The sequence below is a fragment of the Euprymna scolopes genome, chromosome 1 (genome assembly GCF_053919585.1).
Source record: "Euprymna scolopes isolate OS-2025 chromosome 1, ASM5391958v1, whole genome shotgun sequence".
NCBI lineage: Eukaryota > Metazoa > Mollusca > Cephalopoda > Sepiida > Sepiolidae > Euprymna > Euprymna scolopes.
In genome coordinates, this window is record NC_136482.1 from 183,749,925 (window position 1) to 183,771,695 (window position 21,771).

The 21,771-nt window shown below is 34.9% G+C and overlaps 1 protein-coding gene across 1 annotated transcript; it reads right to left on the reverse strand.

The window, feature by feature from the left end:
- Positions 1-1,551: 1,551 nt before the first annotated feature.
- LOC145278080 (bolA-like protein 3) lies at positions 1,552-12,553 on the reverse strand. The gene is made up of 4 exons (XM_080130344.1): positions 12,403-12,553; positions 10,518-10,647; positions 6,811-6,899; positions 1,552-2,873 (listed from the first exon to the last, which is right to left on the reverse strand). The coding sequence occupies exons 1-4, from the start codon at positions 12,514-12,516 to the stop codon at positions 2,808-2,810; spliced, it is 399 nt and encodes a 132-aa protein (XP_079986470.1). The 5' UTR covers positions 12,517-12,553; the 3' UTR covers positions 1,552-2,807.
- Between the last annotated feature and the right edge of the window lie 9,218 nt (positions 12,554-21,771).

Consider the following 21,771-nt stretch of genomic DNA (forward strand, 5'->3'; position numbering starts at 1 on the left):
CAGCGCCTAGAATCCCCAAACGGTTACCCATCTGATACTAACCAGGCTCAACATTGCTTAACTTCGGTGATCTGACAAGAACGGTGAGTCCACTTGATTATGCCGTATATAGATTTAAATACTTTAGTTCAAATAAACCAGCCATTGAACATCCTTGTAATGCCCAGAAATGAACGCACGCCACACTAAACTCGATCTTAAGGGTTAATCAACAAATCAGTCATGCTTAACTAGCATTTTTACTGTTTTGCCACAGAGAAGTTCATAATATCATTTACATAATCACCTGCTCCACCCTGTGCTCCGATGATATCACCAACATAAAAAAAATTTCTGAACAACCTCAATAGCTTCATCATCCAAATATATTTTCTTTACATTTTCACTTGTCTCCATTATTTTATACTTCTTGCAGTGTACAACAAATAAGTTAGAATAATTTTTTTATTAAGAAAAAAAAAAGATATTTCTTCATTATTACAGCGAAATTCATAAAATGAAATATTGAATTTCAAGTGAAACTAATAGTGTTGAATGAATTGCCATGTCACAGTAATGAAAATATCCAAACATTACGAAAAACGATAAGGTAGAAAATTAATTATTAATGAAAATAGTTTTAGAAAAGTTTCAAGTATGTATATACATTAATAGGATCAAGTCAGGGGAAGCAACTCAGTCCATCTTGTTAGAATAATGGTGGCTGTCATGCAATCATCTACTTCTACAAACTACATATTTTATGTAATAATGCAATAATATTAAACTAATTGTGACATGACAATTAGATAACATTGCTTATTGTTGAAATTGATAAAAACAGTAAGTAGTTATCATTGTTTTTAATGGAAACACACTTTTTTCAGTTGTTGGATTTTGCTGAAATAATGAAGAAATAATGAAGAACCAAAAAAAAGAGAGCGAGAGCAATATTTTTTTTATCTATTTCTTTAAGCGTGAAGATTCAACACCTTTATCCATAGTACCACGGGCCCCAAAGGGCGATCAAGGTTGGATTTTTTGTCCAAGTTTTTCGTTCACGTTCCAGGTGAGTATTGTCTGAAGACAGTGGTTTCAATCCTACCCAAAGCCGGCCAAAGGATTAATTGGCCAAAACGTGGTGAGACAACTATGGAAGGCAGTAATTACTGAGGATATAGTTACAAGACTCAGCATTCCTATCCTGTCACGGTTAACTATCTGATGAAGGCCAGAGGAGTAGTTGGCCTAAACATTGTGAAACAGTAACTATAAAGATTAGGATAACAGTGGATAACAGTCCGCAAATAAAAAAATAAATATACAAATTACTCATCTCAAAGGATTTCAATAATAAAATAATATTTTTTCAGCTGTCGAATTTTGCTACAAGAACAAAGCACCAAAAAAAAGACAAAAAAAAAATCTTTGCAATTATTTACCATCAAAGATTTGTTCATTTTGGGAATCCAATAAAAATAAACTCTTCAGTTAAAACCATAAACCTCGCAATAAAAGGGTTGAATAAAAATCAAGTAAAAAAGCCTTTTTCACAAAATAAAATAAATCATATTTGTACAATAATAAACAAATATTCTTTATTAAATTCTATTAAATATAACACATTAGATATTGTGGATATATAATATCCAATATTCTTGCCATCACCGTCGTAATCAAAACCATTGACTATGTAAACCATAAAACGTAAATTTTGTTTTAAAACTTTATAAAAACAAAATTTTCATTTTTAATTAAACATCTGATACTTTGTAATCACATTGCCATGAAAGAAGTGTCTCATGAGTTTTATGGTATTCTTGCAGAATTTGACCCAAATCCTCGGGATTTTTCATTAATTCTGGCTCTGGCTCGGGCTCGACTGACAATCATCAAATTAAGCTGTATGTTGTTCAAATTTTGAAATGCTAAACCGACTTTTTCTTTTATAAAAAACGTAATTTTTAAATTATTTTTTTTTGGGGGGGGGGCTATTTTTTCTGCTTATTTTTTGTTTAAAAAAAAATTCGTAAATTTTTTTGCACTTTCACCTAACAATTTATAGGTTTCATAAAAATCATTCATCTTTTCTTATAAAAAAACAACTTCTGCTTACACACAAAAAAACGTTTACTGCCAATTTTTTTTTAAATCATCCATTCTTGAAAAAAAAAAAAAAGAAAAAACTTTTGTTCATAAAAAATTACAAAACAAAAAAGTAAAAGTAAATAAACAATACAAAATGCAATGCTTCTTGAAAAAAAAAAAAAAAAAAAAAAAAATATATATATATATATATATATATATATATTCAGTAAATTCACAGTAAAATTTAAAAAATTTTTTTATTTATTGTATTTCTATTTTTTTTCAGTTTGTTTGCTTTGAAATTCGTCCTCATCTGTTACTTTGCTCGGCTTAATCCGGTGACTGCCAGTCGAGTCCGAACCATAATTGACAGAAAATCCAGAGGTCCTGGGTCCAATTCTGCAGAAGTACCATTTTTTTTAATAGACCAATTTTGTAGAAGTAAAGATTTTAATTGCTGCATTTTGGTAACATGTCACTTTTTACGGACATTTTGTTTTTCTGTGTTAAGCAAGGGAAGGAAAAGATAATCACTATTTTAACATTTTGTGACACTTCCTTTTCATACTTTATCCATCTAAAACATTAAAAATAGTAAACCAAAAAAAAAAAAAAAAAAAAAGAAAAAGAAACACTTTTTATGGCAATCTGATAGTAAAAAAAAAGGACCAAATGGTGGATCCAAATCACTGGAGATCCAATTCGAAAATGTTTCTGGATTTTCTAGTCTTCTCTTAAATTTATTCTGATGGTACTTGTGTACTGATGCGCAGACCATGCATATCTTTAATCTCAGAAGATAATGCCTGTAAAATATAAAAATAAAAATGAACAATTAAAAATTTTTTGTACATGTTTGGACTGTGGATAGAATTGGTTCTAAAGAAATGATTGCATAACATCTTTTATGTTGATTTATTGAAATTTTATCTCGCTTGTGTGTGCATTTTTCTCATATGTACACAATTTTGTTAAATAACCATTAAATTATTTATAGTGCTTATTTAGAATTACACTAAGGTAAAAGAAAAAAATACAGAAAAATCTTTATGATGTATGTACTTGTCACACGACAAGCAGGTCATATTCCAAAAATCATGTAAATTGATTAAGTAGTTTTTTTAATTAAGAAAATCCAATTTTATGAGGAAACAAGAAGACCAAGAGCAGCCATATTGTCTTAAATTTTGTGAAAATTCGAGGGCGACAATTCAATTTGCTTACAAAGATTTTGTTTGCATTCAAAATAATTAAAATTTTTTAATTTCTAAAAATTGTAAAATTTGATTTTTATACAAGTTTTGTAATTTGACATTTTTGTTCCATGAAGAGTACATACACCATAAAGTTTTTTCTGTATTTTTTTTTAATCAAGTGTAATTCTAAATAAGTGCCATTTATTTGATACACTCTCCTTTAAAAAAATCTTTCATATTGATTTATTGAAATTTTGTTTATCTCTTAAACTACTATAGATCTTATGTGTGCATTTTTCTCACCTATACACAACTTTGTTAAATACACATTGAATTATTTTTTATTTAATGGAATCAAACTGAAACTTTGGATATCTAAAAATGTCTTTTTTCCCTTTTCCTCATTTTGTTGGTAAGTATCCTGGATAGGGGGAGGGGCGTCTCCCATTGACATATGAATGTCGGATAGGCAAAATCTGATAAAATTGGTTTTTATTTTTAATAAATTTGTGACCCAATCTCCTGTGGTGGTTGGATTTTATATTAATAACGATTATAATAGAGCTAAGTTAGAGCTCTTTATTATGTGAACAATCCCAGTCGATTGCCTTGCTGATTCTATTATTTGATCAATGATACAACTAAATTGAGGAAAGGTAGCTTCAGTTAGCAGATCTGGGATTGATAATAATATTTGAATAATAATATTCTTTTGCAAATAAAACAATTGATTTTGAGAGAATAGTATGACAAGTGTTTTGACTAAATTCAAGAGCAGTATCTGACCCTGAGGTCAACATCCAAGGACGGTCAGTGTGAGAACAAAGTCGGTGAAAATTTATTTCGATACACAATTATGCACGGAGCCAATCAGAAGAGAAGGGAATGTGATCCCTGATTGGCCAGTTTAGACTGGGGAAGTTTCACTCCCCACACATTATATAAACTTATACATGAGCGTTTTTTAGTTAGTTGAGTGCAGTTAAGGCCAGTTCCAAAAACCCCTGACCATGTCTAAATTATGCCGACTTTGAGATTCTGCTGTTAATACCTCTTGCTCTCAAGTTGAATAACATTTTCATCACATATCGTATTTTGCATACACAAAGCAGAGAATAGTTTTGTGTGCAGCGAAAAAAAGTTCTCACTGCTGATAAGATTATTACAACAAAGGTTTCCTTCCCACCCCTACATCCACCTCTGCCAACGGTTTGTGATAACATAGAACAAAAAAGAAGGAAAAAAAAAATGTTAGATTCATATAATACTAGCAACATTTACAATATATGAAAATTGAATTTGGAATTATGGATGAATATTCTCCAGGTGAAAGCCCTCTTGGTTGCAGATGATACAACACCTGTTAAACTGTGGACTTTGAAGTGATTTTGTTTCAACTGCCTATACAATTATCTTGTACAGTGGTATTATATCAGTACTAAGCATTATCGGTCGCAGATGATTGGACATGTGTTGACAGTAATTTAATTTCAATTTCCTATACGTTTATTTTTATACAGTAGTATTTTATTAGAACTTTATAGTTATATCCTCGATGGGCATATGTCCAAAAAATTTGATATAAATGCGGGTGTGCCACAGGGATCGATTCTTGGACCTTTGTTATTTCTGATATTCATAAATGACTTGCCTGATAAAATTGTCTCTGAGATGGGTATATTTGCTGACGACAACACGCTCTATAGCAGGCATGTGGGGAAAACTAATGAGCACATATCTAAGGTAATGGCTGAAACCCTAGAGGAATACCTTCAGTCTGTAGTGGAATGGGGTCAAAAATGGATGGTAACATTCAATGCTGCCAAAACAAAGCTTGTTTCTTTTAATAATTACATGAAACCTTACCAGCCACCAATAGCTATGGCTAGAGATACTTTACCTGAGAGCACTTCGTTCAAGCTCCTTTGCACACAGGAAACATTGGAATAGATACATCGAGATTATTGCTAAGGCTGCTGTAAAGAAATTGTGCTAGAAAGTTACTTACGCCTGAAAGTATCCTATACCTTTACAAAGCCACCATTCACCCGTGTATGGAGCACTTCTGTCACATTTGGGCTGGTGCATCTGATACTAGTCTCCTACAGGGTCCAAAAGAGAGTAGCCAACCTAATAGGTCCTGAACTATCATCTAAACTTCAGCCCCTGTCCCACCGGCGAAATGTTGCATCCCTCTGCCTGTTTTACAAGTATTTTAATGATGGATACTCTGACGAACTACAAGTCTTACCCCCTCGATGAAAATAACCCCCAAAAACCTGTCAAGCAGCGAAGTCCTACCCCTATACAGTTGAGATCCCTAAATGTAAGAAAGCCTTTTACTCTAATAGTTTCTTCCCCAGAACTGCAGGACTTTGGAATTCTCTTCCGGTTTCCTGCTTCCCCTACTGTACTGACACGCAGAAGTTCAAGTGTAATGTGAACAGACATCTTGCTGTTAAACTCCCTACATGATACCTTGCAACTTAGGTCCCTGATATTAGCCCCCTACATCAAAGTGGCAACGTACATTGTTTGGGATGAAAATGTAATAAAAAAAAAAATACATATATAGTTTCTGTTAATATAATTTTTTTATAAAAAAGAAACCAATGACTGGAGTTTTTACTTATTGCTTCTGCGAAGGAGTTTATATTGCTCCCAGATCGGATGGTCAACGAGTTATTTTTCAGGAACCATCTACCAGGAGATGAGTGACTATCTCGACATCGGAGACAGAGCTGTGGCCCATGGATCAACAATAACAAACACGTGGCGTGGGCCATACCTGTCTCCCTGGATTAGCAGATTTTTTTTTGTTGAAACAGAATAATTAGAATCCTCGTCAACACTGTTTCCGTGTAGACGATCAGGCCAAACTATCATGCTGTGAGAGTTATTCTGGTTGAACTTTCTTTTTGGACCTTCCGTGATCAGAAAGGCCTAACACAAAACTCATATACCATGTACCTCTCCAAGTATGGCATGTTGAGTTATAAAATTCTACTGGATAATTTTTCCCAATTTTTGGTATAGATGCCTATTTTTACCCGATATGTAAGTATATCAAGGAGTTTTCTTGTTAATTGATTTGGAACAATAATTTTCACCAATACTACAAGAATTGTTCCAAAAGTAAAGCTTCTTATTTTTTTTTGGACTTAAAAAGTTGAAGAGCTACAAAGATGGGAATGGTAACATTAAAATGAGCAACCTTCTGTGCTCCAGAATTTATTTTTCTATATAGTCATCACCATTATCAAAATCACATTTACCAAGAATTCAATGACGTATTACTGCTTCATGACGGGTTGTTTTCTTAGAGTCTCACACTGTCAATATCTGAAACTTTCAGATCATGAATGAATACGTTTAGTCATCATGACAATACAATTTGCAATCCCCTCTGATCAATCGGAATGTAATAAAATATTAGGAGGCATTACTTTTGGAATGCCCCTCGTATATAAGCACTGATTTTTCTGCATCAAACAAAGAGTAGAAATCTCGTAAAACAGGAAAGTCTAAATACATTATTGGAACTTACCTTATTTACGAGTCGATGTTGTGCAAGCGTATTTTTACCCCGAAAATCTTCACTTTCAATATAAACTTCATACATTGCCCCACAACCTCCTGGAGTGAGAGAAAAAGGAATATAAATAAAAGACCACTAAATGCTGAAATAAGAAAAGAAAAACATTTAATGTACAATATTCTATGTATAAAAGAGTAAAATTTTCTATCTGTACTCTCAATCCAATGCATAACCAAAATCCATACTAATTATAAAATCACTGAGGATTATTTATAGCAACAATTATAGTTGGAATAACATTCTGTTGTAAACTTGATTTTTAATCTAATTTATTAAACTCACTATGTTTACCTCCGTGTGTATGTGTGTCTGTCTCTTTTCAAGGTGCTCGAATGAACAATCATTAGAATTCAAAACACAAATAGCGTTTCAGCTGATGAAACCTTCGACCTTCTTTCTTTTTATTTTATTATTTGGACTATTCTCCTCATCCTCTAGTTGTTGTTTTCTACGACGTTTCAGCCAATTATTTCTCTAGCCTTCGTCAGGTTAACCGCTATGGGATAGGAATGTCGAATCCTCCAACTATATTCACAGGAATTACTGCCTTCAATAGTTGTTGTCATCTCACCATGGTTTGTTTGGCCAATTAAACCGTTACCTCCAAACAACACTTACCTGGAATCGTAGATATTCTGCATCTCTATCAACTGTGTCATGGGTCCCGAAGGGCAATCAAAGTTGGATTTTTTTAATTGGCTGAAACGGTGTCAAAACAACAACTAAAATATGAGGATAATAGTTCAAATAATTAAATAAGATAAATTATACAAATTACTCACCTCCAAAATAATTCAATAATATTCTTTCTTCTTTGTATAAATACAGGACCATACCATTGTCTTTGGTATGATGTTTATATATTTTTCAGATGAGGATTGATAAATGCATTTTTTTTTTCACGACTATGTTCATTTTAAAAACAAAATAAAAAAAGACAAAACATTTTCCAACATTCAGCAATAACATCCGATGCACCTGCAAACAGATGGAGGTGACATCGGCTGAAACGTGAGAAAAACAAACAAGATGAGAACAATAGTCCCAACAAATCAAAATAATACAAAAAAATGATTCATACTTATTTTTCACAAAGAAAACCTAAAAGCAGACTCACACTAGAAATATATTAAATCTTAAGAATATACAAAACAAATGAAATTCCGTTTTTATAAAGTCAGACGAAACAAAGTCTTCAATAAATAATCAAATTGCTTGAATAAAAAAGGCTTCAATACAAGAAGAAAATCTTAAATATTGTGATATGAAATTTATACAAAATATATAAAATTAACCAGCAAATTTATTTTAAGTATGAACGACTGCTTTAAGGTATTTTTAATTAATAACAGCAAGAAAATAGGTCACAATAAAATTCAATTTTTTACAGTGTACTAAGAAACTTATAACCAAAAAAGTAATTAATGATACAGAACCTGAGTGGAAATAAATTTGATGGGTTAGAATTCCCAGTGCTTGTCCTCCCATATTAAAAAACAAAATAAAAAAATCTGTGTGTATGTATCCGTAATGGAAAGAAAATATTGTCTTAAAAAAATCATATATATTGATCAAATAGTTTTATTTTTAAACAAGAAAATCAAATTTTATGCCTGACTGAGAAGCGACGCCATTTGGAAAATAGACAGATAACTCAACAATAATTCAAACTTGCAAAACTTTTGTTGTAATGCCTACAAATACTTATTAATTGCTTAAAAAATATTTTATTTATAAAAATAAAACTACTTGATCAATTCATATGATTTTTTGGAATAAAATATTTTCTTTATGTCATATGTACGTACGAGTCAATAAGTTTCCAGACTTTTTTCGTATGCCCACTTTTATTGATAGTACACACAAGGAATTCTACTCCTTTCGAAGTAATCTCCTTTGGCTGCAATGCACTTGTTATACTGTCCCAACAACTTCTGGAAGGCCCTATGGAAATCCTTTTGTGTGATTATGTCAATGATCCTCGTCACAACCTCTTTCATCTCCTGAACTGTCTCATTACGACAGCTTCTAAGGTTTTCCTTGAACTTAAGGAATAACCAAAAGTCACAGGGGGCAAGGTTCAGACTATAAGGAGGGTTGGTTGGTTGGTTGTTTTTGTTTTACGGCATATCAACCCTTTTCAGGTTATTTAATGCCAAATCCAAAGAAAAAATTTTTTAACAGAATATATTTATTGTTTTCAAGTCGGTTTCTATTTAACCCATAGTTGGGACCCTAACAGGTACTACCACTCCGGGTCAGAGTGGACCCCGGAGCAATGGCAATTAAAGGGTGGCTCCACACTCCCCAAAGCCCGCAAGGTGGGGCCTCACCATCGGATATAGTTTTAGGTCAAATCCAGGACCTATAAGGAGGGAGGGTGATAAACTGTCTTGATGCCCATCTTGGTCAAATAGTTTGTGACAAGGATGGAGTTGTGGATACTGATGCATTGTCGTGGTGGAAATACCACTGACTTGATTTGAAGAATGCATGCCTCTTCCGATAGAATCTCTTCCTGGACTCCCTTAAAACCTCAACATAGTAGTCCTTGTTGACTGTCTATTCAGTGGGAACCCAGTGCCTGTAGATCATGCCCATGCTGTCAAAAAAAAAAAAAAGGGATCATCATAAGTTTCTGGGTGGATTTACTGGCTGGACTTCTTGGGTCTGAGAGAGTCAGCATGCTTTCACTAGGAACTCTGTTTCTTGATCTCTGGGTCATACCAATAGATCCAGCTTTTATTACAGGTCACCAGAGTATCAAGCTCTGTGGAATTTGAATTGATCAGCTCAACGATCTCCCTGCTGTCATGACAATGCCTTTATTTCTGATATTCTCTGAGAACCCTTGGGACAAACGTTGTGCAAATCTTCTGCATCTTCAGTTCCTCAGGAATAATTGTGTGTACAGTTCCCACACTAACATCAAACTGTGCACTTATTGTCTCTATAGACACACCACAGTCCTTATCCATAAAATTTTTATTTGGTCAATCAATTCTGGTGTTTTGACTCCTCCCACACCTCTCATTTCTCACAGACACCCTGCCTTCTTTGAATCTCTTATACCACTCGAAAACTGATGCTTGATTTATGCAAGATGGTCCAAAAGCAATCTGAAGCATTCCATACATTTCTGTGGCATTTTTATCAAGTTTCAAACAGAATTTTATTGTATATCATTCTTCTAAAGCGTCTAGATTGCATTTTTGAAATTCATCAGCTATGATAATCAGGCTTTAGTAGGGCGTATTCCAATTTCTACTGTAGTTTTCATTTAAACCTGAAATTATAAAAATTGGCCAATCATTTCATAAAAAAAACAAACATACTGAATGTTTAAGAGTCTACATTAATTTTAAATGCTTGTACAAAAAAAGTCTGGAAACTTATTTAAGGCATCTCGTACATCATAGAGATTTTTCTTTATTTTTGTTTTTAGTATAGGGGAATTCTGGACAAACACCAAATTCCCTTTCAGAATGAAATTTTCCCAGAGTAATGAAAGTGAAAAGTTATCTGCTAAAAATATATCTTCTGACTAACTGAAATTTTACCTCTAGTAATATAGATAACAAATATTAGATCTCTTGGCCTATTATAGGAATGGCCTTGATTTGATTCCATTTTGAAAGACTACTAAGCATTCAAACCTGATATATCAGCAACTTCAATATGGGAAGCAGAAGGGAAATTATTCTTTAATATATTGATAATGTTTCTTTCTCCATCTGTGTATCTTTCAGAACTGAAAGGATGCCGCCTTGCAAATAATGTGAAAACCTGCCAAAAAAAAAAAAAAAAAGAAAGAAAAAGATATGATCCTTCTTTTAACATGGATTTGAACAAAATCTATTATTACATTAAAAGTCTGATTTGTTTGTCACTGTCTCAAATTTAAACGTCATGACGTAATTTCTAGCAAACTTTTCAAACGTAACAACTAAGGCTGGAACGCTCTATGTTTTGGTTTCAATTCTAGTTCATGGTATTCAAATCATATATTTTTTTTTAAACTTTTGAACTCAATGCTATATATTGAGTACAATATAATAATTAGCAAAGTATTGGTTCTATAATAATAAATACGAAGTGTGCATGAATTAAAATATATGTAAGCAGATTTTACGATCAGTTCACGCAGGCTGGTACTACTATATACTGGGTACAATATAATAATCAATAGGGAATTGGCTCTATAATAATAAATATGAAATCGGCATGCATTAAAATATTGTATTTAATCAGATCTTATGACTGGACAACACCGTGCAGTCTTCTAGTATATATTTAAAAAAAAAAAAACGCTTTCCTCTGCAATTCCCTACCTGCTCCCTGTTTTCCCCCAACTGTATAAATATGCATAAATTTAAATGTAATGCGCCAATTCCTCACCGTAGTTGCTCTACTATAAATATGGCTCCTATCACAGTAGCTTCATATGCTTCAGTGGCAATATGTCTTGCTTGGGAGTGAACAAAAATTTTATAAACTAGAAATCTGCTTCATAAACAAATAATAGATATTTATTTTTTGAGTTTAAAAATGGTACCCGTCTATTTAGGTGAATGCCAGATCACATCTCTGCATTATATAAACTTAAATTTCTTTAATATACACATTAAACAATGCTTCAAACAAACTATATTAACCTCTTATTTTTCTTTAGGATGTTTAAATGTAAAAGCCTAAAAAAGTAGAATCTTATTTTTTTTCCCCTTCCAATAGCATAAAATGGAGGTTACAAAAAATGTTTTAAAGGCTGAAGATGTAAAACTTTAAACTGTTTACATAACTAATTGCGATTTACTATTGGATCCGACTGGATTGGCTGGTAATTTTGCCCAATATGTAATCATATTTCTACTCATGTTGGGTATTTTTTTTAACGAAACAAAAAGGAAATATGCAACAAATAAATGTTACCAAAGACAAGTTACTCATCTATCTACCTGGATAAGTTTGTATTTTAAAGCGTTTTTACAACAAAAAAAAAAATAAATAAATAAGAAAAATAACTGCCATAAGCATTATATTAAAAGCCTTGATAATAGCTAAAAAATCGAACATTAAAAACAAAATGCTGGTAGAACACCAGAACAACAGTAACACCACATTTTCGCACGATTAATAACATCAACCATTATTTGGCTTAATTTTCGATTTTTGAGCAATTAAGGACCCTACACGGTTTATAAGCAGTCATGTTTACAATTTAAGGTTTAACTTATTAAAGAATAAGGTGCTATGCACTTATGTTACCGTGCTAATGAAAAAAATTTTCACGTTAAATTCAAATTTTACAATTTGTTTTTAAATTAAATTGTTAGGTGAAAGTACAGAATATTTCTCCTAATTCGTCATTCAGAGCAAATTGATCGATAATTTAATTCAACAAGAACATGTTTATTTTAGATGACTTTTTGTCCTTGGAAATTTCTCATCAATAACTCACGTTGTGGTATCCATCTTTTAGCATATGAAAACAAATAAATTGAAACATTATAAAATACATAAGTGGAAAATACTATGTCTCACCTGATGTTTATTGAAAAATGGCGTACAAAAACGTCGTATTAATAATTTAGCCATGGTTTTGACAAGCGATATGTAAAACACGCTTGACGGTGTCAATTGCAAACAGTTCCTCATGAAAAAAAATTGTTACGTAATCACTGAAGTCAATGAATTCTCTGACCGGCATCCGCACGTTATGTAAACACAAGGTCGAGTTTAATGTGATCACCAACTCCCCATAATAAAATACACTGAACGTGTATATTTGGCGCTTCTACACTATTGGGGCGAAATTTCAGAAATCGTAATAATGAATTTCACATGAGAACAATGGTATCTACGTATTCCTCGTAAGATAATTATATCCAAAAATTAGGAAAATCGATGAGGTAGAAAATTATTGGTAAATTTTTACGACGTGCCCCTGCATATTATAAGCACCCCCAACCTCCCTTTGTTAAGAACGGTTTTCGGAATACCCCCCCAATCACGAAAGCCATTCTTAATATGGGGAGGTTGGGGTGTTTATTCCGAAAGCCGTTCTTAACATGGGGGGGGTTGGGGGTGTTTATACTACGCTGGGACAGGTTGTAAACAAATACTAAATTATTAAAGAAAATTAAAAAAATAGGTTAAATATAGGGATACAACAGAACACCGACCACTCTAATTTGATTTTAAGGGGTAATCGAGGTCGCTGACAACGAATCTGATAATCAAACCCGTCGCAAATTTACTGTTTGCATGGTATTAACCCCTGCACCCAGGGACTATTTTCCGCCATTTTACAGTTTTGTCGGAATTTTATATTGCTTCCAGATAAATTCGACGTTAAAGTAACTAACCTGAAAAAAAAAATGACAGCATGAAACAAAAGAGGGGGGTAAAGAATAAAATATAAAGGTCTTGCTTTGAAACGAAGAAGAGATTTATTCACAATAAAATTAGTTGCAAATTTTTCCCTTTGTGGCCATTAAATTTAAAAAACGCCAAAGTAACATATAATGAAAAAAATAACACTGGTTCTTATAATGAAGATGTCGTATCCATGACTAAATACTATAATAAGATTCAAAATAGTAGTTTCTAATCACACTCTCGTATGTAGTAAATTTTAGGGGCATACTCACAAATTGAAAGCCAGTCAGGCATGTGCCTTTTTCTTTTTCTTTTTTTTTCTCATTTAAAGTCTTTTTAGAATGTTCTCGCCTTCATTTGCGTGCAAACTGTATTCACGCAGATGGATTTCAGAAGTAGGCTGCGTCGCATATCCGGAGTCTTCTTGCCGGGTTTTCTTCTTTGTAGGAGGTTCCAAAATTCCTTGTCACGCAAAATAAGGTCTTTTTTTAAAATAATTACACCCCTTCAAAATTACGTGCAAAACCATGGCCACGTAGATAGTTTTCAGAAGTATGCCTCGTCGCATACCCGGGTTTTCTTCTTTGAAGGAGGCTCGTCAAAATTCCATTTTCAGCGTCGGGCAATGAAATGAACGTCCAATCTCCATGTCAGCAGAATTTCAAAAGAGGGCGAATCTCGCGCTGGGCTTGTAACGTCATCACGGAGCTAGCATTTCCCTTTTCTCCAAATTAAAGGGAGTTTTGTACAAACCCAAAATATATGAAACTAAAAATCATAAAGGATACGAAATACAGAAAATCATATATAAGAACCAGATAAAAAATAATAAAGGCAAACGGGGGGGGGGGATGCACCATTATTGGTACAAAAAAAATTCCAACAGTTTCCGTTTACGCTACGAGCGAGCGCGCGGTAACATAAATGACAGCAGTTGAGTGTGCCTTCACGTAGCAAACTACCTTTTCACATGGCGTACAAATCTTTTGTGGAACATTGAAAATTATATGAAAAAGAAGAAAAGCACTCCATTTTTTTTTTGATTGAGGTACCAAGAAAAGTTGTCTAAAACAAAATTTAAAAAAAAATACATTATAGTACTTTTTGGGAGGAATTTTTTTTTTTTTTTGTATTACAATAAAGTTTTCACGAGCGGTTTACAAAAACATAAGCAACAAACAGTTTATGTTTTTCATTCTTTTTTTGTGGGGGGGGGGGAGTTTCAATTATAATACTTGTGCGGCTTTACATGTGCTTCTGCAGTTTAATTAACCGTTTTTCTGTAAATAACGCGCCGACATTTACCGATTAGACCACCATTTTTTTTTTTTTTACATTTTCACGTCAAACAAGGCACATTGTCACTTTGATGTAGGGGGCTGGACATAAGTTACAGGGTTACTGCGAAGGGAGTTTGGCAGCAAGATGTCGGTTCACGTTACATTTGAACTTCTGCATGTCAGTACAATTGGGGAAGCAGGAACCCGGAAGGGAGTTCCAAAGTCTAGCGGTTTTGGGGAAGAAACTACTGGAGTAGATGGCTCTCTTACATCTAGGGATCTCTACTGTGAAGGGGTGGGATTTAGGTGCTTGTCGGGTTTGTTGGGAGTATTTATGTCGAGGGGGTACAAGTGCTTGCAGTTCATCGGAGCATTCATCTTTAAAGTACTTGTAGAACAGACAGAGGGATGCAAAATTTCGTCGATGGGACAGAGGCTGAAGCTTAGATGACAGTTCAGAACCTATCAGGTTGGTGACTCTCTTTTGAACCCTGTCCAGGAGGGAGAGACTAGTAGCAGATGCACCAGCCCAAATATGACAACAATACTCCATACATGGGCGAATGGTGGCCTTATAGAGGTACAGGATACTTTCGGGCGTGAATAGCTTTCTAGCACGGTAGAGAGAACCTACCTTCTTCACAGTGGTCCTGGCAATGCTCTCAAAGTAGTTGTTCCAACTCATGTTTCCTGTGAACGTTAAGCTGAGGAGTTTAAAAGATGTACTTTCAGATAAAGAGTCTTTGGTCATTGCTATTGGTGGTAGAGAAGGTTTCTTGTAGTTATTGAAGGAAACAAGTTTAGTATTGGCAGCATTGAATATAGCCATCAATTTTTGTCCCCATTCCACTACAGATCGGAGGTCATCCTCTAGTGCTTCTGCCATTTCTTTAGATATGTGTTCATTTGTTTTCCTGTCGTATCTGTTATAGAGAGTGGTGTCATCAGTATATATACCTATCTCACAGACAATTTTGTCAGGGAGGTCATTAATAAATATTAGGAATAATAGAGGTTCAAGGATAGACCCTTGAGGCGCTCCCGCATTTATATCATATTGTTTAGATGTATGACTGTCGAGGGCAACCTGGATTTTTCTCTTATCTAAGACGGATTTAATTATGTTAAGTATTCGTCCAGTGATACTGTATGATCTGATTCTCCTGAGAAGACCTTCATGCCATACCCTGTCAAAAGCCTTAGATATATCTAGAGATACTGCTCTACCCTCTCCTGCTTTGCCCAGTGAATGGTATATATGTTTGGAGATTACAGTTAGGATGTCTGCTATGGAACGGGCTTGCTTAAATCCATATTGTTGGTCGGTCAGAAGTTTAGCATCTGTCAGGTGATGGACTAGAGCTTGGTTAATTATGGACTCAAATATTTTAGCGAAAAGTGGGAAGAGGCTAATGGCACGATAATTTACAGGGTTAGTTCTTTCACCAGAATTCTTGAAAATTGGTACCACAGAAGCAGTCTTCCAGCAGGCAGGAAAGCAAGATTCATTAAGGCATTTGTTGTAAAGTTTGGAGAGAACTGGAGCTACTTTGGCGGAGCACTTTTTTAATAGCATGTAGAAAATGTGTAAGAAAAGTCTTTTAAAATTACTGCGCCCTCTGTAGATGTATAAGGAAAATCCTTTAAAAGTACTGCGCCCTCTGTAGATGTATAATGTTGCAGCAACGTAAAGCAATTCAATAACCAGTAAACATCGGTTCTGCACGGAATCCAACTAGCAAGGTACCTAGACGGACGCGAACGGTTACTCAGAACGGACCCAATAATCGGTTACTCAGAACGGTCCCAACAACGGTAAGATATGCTCACACCCACACGGCACGAGAAGCAACAGCAACACGATTCCCGACCAAGTCAATCATCACTCTCCCAACGTCTTTCAATCATCCGCTTTTATGGCCGTTGCAGGCCGGCTAAATTTGCATATTGCGAGAATTCATGTGACTTTGCGAGATATCATCCTTTACAAAAGACAGCGGCCGCCATCTTGATCTTTCTTTCTCTATTTTTGGTCGGTGACGCCAAGCCGGCCCCGAGGTAAGTCTTTCCTTTTCGTCCGTCTCTCTTACGCACCCACACAACACACAAACATGCGGGCGCTTGTCTCCTGGATGCACATTACATAGCACACCTGGGATGAGATTAGGTCCACATGCTTTTGAAGTGTCAAGATTTTTTATGATAGCATGCACCTGAGAAGTGGTGATTTTCAGATCGTCTAGTGTGGCGTCTGTCCGCAAAGGACAGTCAGGCAGGGGGGTGTTATCAGGGTTCAGTGTGGAGTTGGAGGCAAACCGACTGGCAAGCATGTTAGCCTTCTCGGTTGCTGAGCAAACAACCTCATGATTGTTGGATATTGTGGGAATTGTTGCATGCCCATTATTTACTGCACTGTTGTAGATTTTCTAGAAGTCACAAGTTCCTAATTTCTGTGCTTCAATGCGTTTTTTGATGGTTTCAGTAAATTATCTCTTAGCTGTTGCTATTTCTTTCTTACAGTTACTTCTGGCTTCTATATACTTCTGTCCATTTGAACTGGACTTATGTTGGTTAAATCTGCAATACGCATGCTGCCTTTGCGCAATGGCAGCTGCACAAGTAGAAGTAAATCATTGGGGAGAGTGGGGCTTGCTATAAAATTTCCACGTGTGAACATGTGCTTCAATTGCTGTTTTGAACCATTCAGTGGTCTCATTTGCGCACTGTTCAGCAGGAAGAGAAAACATATTTCGCCATGGGGCGTCTCTGATGAGATCCCCGATGGCTTCCCAATCAGCCTTTTTATAATATCTCATTGTTTTGAGCACTGGCTCTTCATTTTTAGGTCTAGAGTTTAGGGCTGTTTCGACCATTATCACTGCACGATCAGTGTTCCCGAGTGGGCTGTCAGCGTTAGTTATACAATCATCGGGATCTGATGTCAGAAACAGATCTAGAAGTGATGCGTGTTGTTCTTGCTGGTCAAGGAAACAAGTTGGAAACGTAACCATTTGTGATAGGGAGTGAGATATTGTGAAGCTATGTGTTGTGCTGTCCGCTGCATCTGTGTAAGTAGAGAATCCAAGCCAGTTTTTGTGGTGGACATTAAAGTCTCCAAATACATGTACTTGTGCACTAGTGTCGAGGGAGAGTGCTGTGTCTATGTTGTCAGAGACTTTGTTTATCATAGTGCAGTCCTGGCTTGAGGGAGAGCAGTAGAGAAAATAAAAGTAGCTAATGTTATGTTGTATGTTTAGTCTAAAGCACATAAAGGCTTGATCATCCGATTCTAGGTTTGTTTCTCTAGTCAAGGGAAGGGTGTTACGAATGTAGACTCCAAGTCCGCTCATATGTCTGTCAAAGTCCTGAGTGGTAGATAGCCAGGTATGTTAAAGTAGTTAGAGGGGATGGAGGAGTGTAGGTTAGTCTCACTTAGTGCTAAGATATCCGGGGTGTTTGTTAGGAGAAATTCTTCAACATTAGCTAAATTAGTTCTAAGCCCACGGATGTTCGTGAATGCAAGCCTCAAGGGAGGTGGCAAGCTGGATTTGTTTGTCCCTAGGCCTGATTTAAGCTTATTTTTTTATTGTACTGTCATCATGTTTTTAAAGAGTTTCAGTTAGGTAAGGGGGAGCTGAACCAGAGGTTATGCAGGGTATCAGACATGCAACACAAGTAGACCATCAGCTGACCTTTCTTCAACTAGGACTGTGGCCTCAGGAAAGCGCATCGGGGATGAGTGCAGGGTCCCTTTTCATGCGTGACATGGCACTACAAACATTCCGATATTATACAACTGTTGATGGAGCAGCCACTTTAAGCGCTATCAAAGAGTTAGGGCTACTGTACTACCAGTCGGAAACAGCAGCCAGGAACTGTCAATCCGGTACCCTCAACCCATCAGAAGAAGGTCAACCCAATCTAATTGCACAGGCAGGTGTGGTACTCAAGCACTCCCAAGTGCCCAATTTTGAGGGGTGGGATGTGTCGGTTGTGGGGAAAACTTGCCCTAGACAAGAAATAAGATCTACCACTAAGTGTTTTGTCGAATCACTGTGATAATATCTCTGCGCCTGACTAATAGGCAAAGAAGGAGTATGGAAGCCAGGCGATAGACAGAGCCTATCTGCTCCTTAAGCAGTTTAAGTTTGCAGACCGGTAATTTGTTTGAGTCACCAGCTCTAGGAAGGTTGTCATCCAAGACTGAAGAGGCCTCCCTCCCCTTACGTTTAGATTCAGAGTTTTCCTTCTCATAGACGGGTGATCTGAGAAGATCTACTGGGTCCATCAGCCCTGAGAGGGTTTGCTCCGTGCCTGGGTCCTAATTCAGATATTTCTGCGAACCCGCGTGGTTAGTTAAGTTAATGTTACAGGGGTAGTTTGTAGGGGTTATATATCTAATGAATAGTTACACTCCTCAAAGTGATTTAGGGACATTGCTATATCATTGTTACTAAGGAGCAAAAAGACAAAAAAAAAAAAACTCATGCAGTGGAAGCAACTATGTGAGCAGGCTTGTTAGAAAGGCGTTAGTGTGGATTAAGACTTTTACCTTTAGATTTTTCCATTTTTAAAAATGTATATGTTAATTTAAGTACAAGATAACGTTATAGTGTGAGTAGGTATTAGGAATTGAGCTAAGAATTTTGCCCAGTCACTGTATATTTTAGATTACAGGAGGGTTAAGATGTAGGTGCAGTACAGTACGGGTATAACTGGAGGTAATTTTTAATCATAGCATATTCCGTATGTATAATTAAGTAAATAGATATTTGGGCAAGTTTTCAATAGATGCGAATTGATAGAAGTTGTAGGTGTTAGTGTGTTTCTACTATTGGAGAAAGATAATTTCAGTTTTCATTTAAGAGTCATCGAGCGTTTTGCATAACAGGGAGTATCGGATTTGGTTTTTTATTGATCGTTGCAAAACCATCTAGGAAGAGGCATTGTTATGTAATGAAGATCACTTTGCATCTGAGTGCATACTTTGGTGTGTAAGTACCAGACTGGATAAGAATGAACTCTAATGCATGTCTTAGAGGTAGAAGTGTATAGATGTTTAGTGATGACTGTTAGGCGGTTAGCATGTAAAGGTTAGGAGCTGGAGGCTAAGGATTCCACTACTAAGGCATGTGTAATGTAGAGTTTAATGGCAGCTAGAGGGGGGGGTGAGCAGATTGTTAGCTTTCAAGGGACGGGGTTATTAACTTACAGAATACAGTAGAGTTTCATTAAGATTTAGAGTTTCAAGTAATGTTTCAGTTTGGGAGAAAAGAAAAAAAAATTTGTTTTCCTTCTTTTCTCCTATTTAGCATGCAGGTTAGAGACATAGGCAGTCGTTGTTGGAGGTAAAGAGAAACAATTATTACGCGGTAATTCGGAATTCATATTTATAGGCAGTCATTAAGGACAGGGACAAAACATTGTATCTATACAGAAAAATAGTCCTAGTAACACAGCTAAGATCACTGTAGATTTCAGTTACAATTATAGTAACAGTTAATTATAAGCTATATACAGTGGTTTGGTAGAGATATCAACGAGGCCTCTTTATTAATACAAGCGAGCATATGGTAATTGTAGATATTAAGTATATTACTTGTTTTCCAATAACGAAAAAACGCCAAAAGAAGCTAAATATGCCACATGTAATTGAAATCCCCCCTCCCCACCACCGGCGTTGACGCAAAAAAAAGGTAAGATTTATTGGAGGGAGAAGGGGTAAATTCCAAGAAATCTTGAGCGAAAGGAAAAAACGTAAAGAAAAGACCACAAATTAAAAACAGTATGTAGAGTAATATTTATTAAAATAAATTTAACGGTAAATATTACCTTTTGCTACAACAGAACACCGACCATTTGTTTTTTTGTTTTTTTTTAGGGATATTCGATGTTGCTGGTCAGAAATCTGATAATCACATCCGCCACAAATTTACGGTTTACGTGGTATTAATCCCTTTTAATTGATCTAAAAAAATTATGTTTTCACGAGCAGTTTGCAAAAGCATACTTTATGTTCTTTGTTCTTTTTTTAGGGGGGGGGTATTCAATTATAGAACTTGTATAGTTTAACAGGTGCTTCAACAAACTCGTCCCCGCCCCTCCATGCAAAAAACGGTTAATTAAACAGCAGAAGCATCTGTTAAACTATACAAGTTCTATAATTGAATACTCCCCCTCCCCAAAAAAATGAGCGAAAACCATAAAATATGCTTTTGTAAACAGCTTGTGAAAACTTACTGACAGCAATATTTTTACTCTTAAATGAGGTGAAAACTTTTTATCTTATGAAAAATATTTCTTGTCATTTAAAATGTCCGCCATGTATACATGCACCTTGTGAAACGTCAAGTGACTATGCGCGTGCACACATGTTAGTAGTAAGAAAGTGAAAAAAATGAATATAATTAAGAAAGTGAAAAAATTAATGTAATTAAGGAAGTGAAAAAAAGATTGTCCATTTCGATATCGGGGACTCAGTATCAGAATTTTTGTAGGAATTTTTGACACCCCTAACACGAAACTGCGAATACAATATAAAAATCTCGGAATTTCTCTGTTAAAAGTGGGTTATTTATTTTCTTTATGGATTATACTTCCAAAATAAACTATTACAGTTGTTTTAAAAGTAATAGAAATTTTTTTTTTTTTTAAAACAGTAATGAATTTTCCGAACTCAATATTTTTCAATTAAAAATCTATCAAAATTTTTCTATTGATTCTATTTTTACGATATTTTCAGGGTCAATGTGAAATTTTATGTTCTTTCCAATAAATCGAATATAATATTTTAGACAAACGTTTTTTTTTTTTTAAATTCACGACCCCCCCCCATCCCAATTTTTAAGTGTCTATTAAAAAGTAAATACTTAATTTAGTAACCCGAAAGTAAATAATTAATTTACTCACAAATTGAAGAGAAAAGGTCAATACATAATATATTCAAATTTAAAAAAAAAAGACATAGTGTTCTTTTAGAATTTTACCTGTAAAGTTTGAAGTTTAAAACCTTTTTTTTTAAACCACGTTATTTGTTTTTTCTTTTTTGTTTTTTTTAATGGAACCTTGGTCCTTGCTCCTTTAATTGAAAAAAAAATTAGGGCTTGAATTACATTTTTCGAGGAGTTATAAGCTTGGAAAGACAGGGGGTCGAATAATTCACGCCTCCCATTTTGTAAATGTATAATAATAATTAATTTAGACCCCGATAAGTACATAATTATTTACTCACAAATTGAAGAGAAAAGGTCAA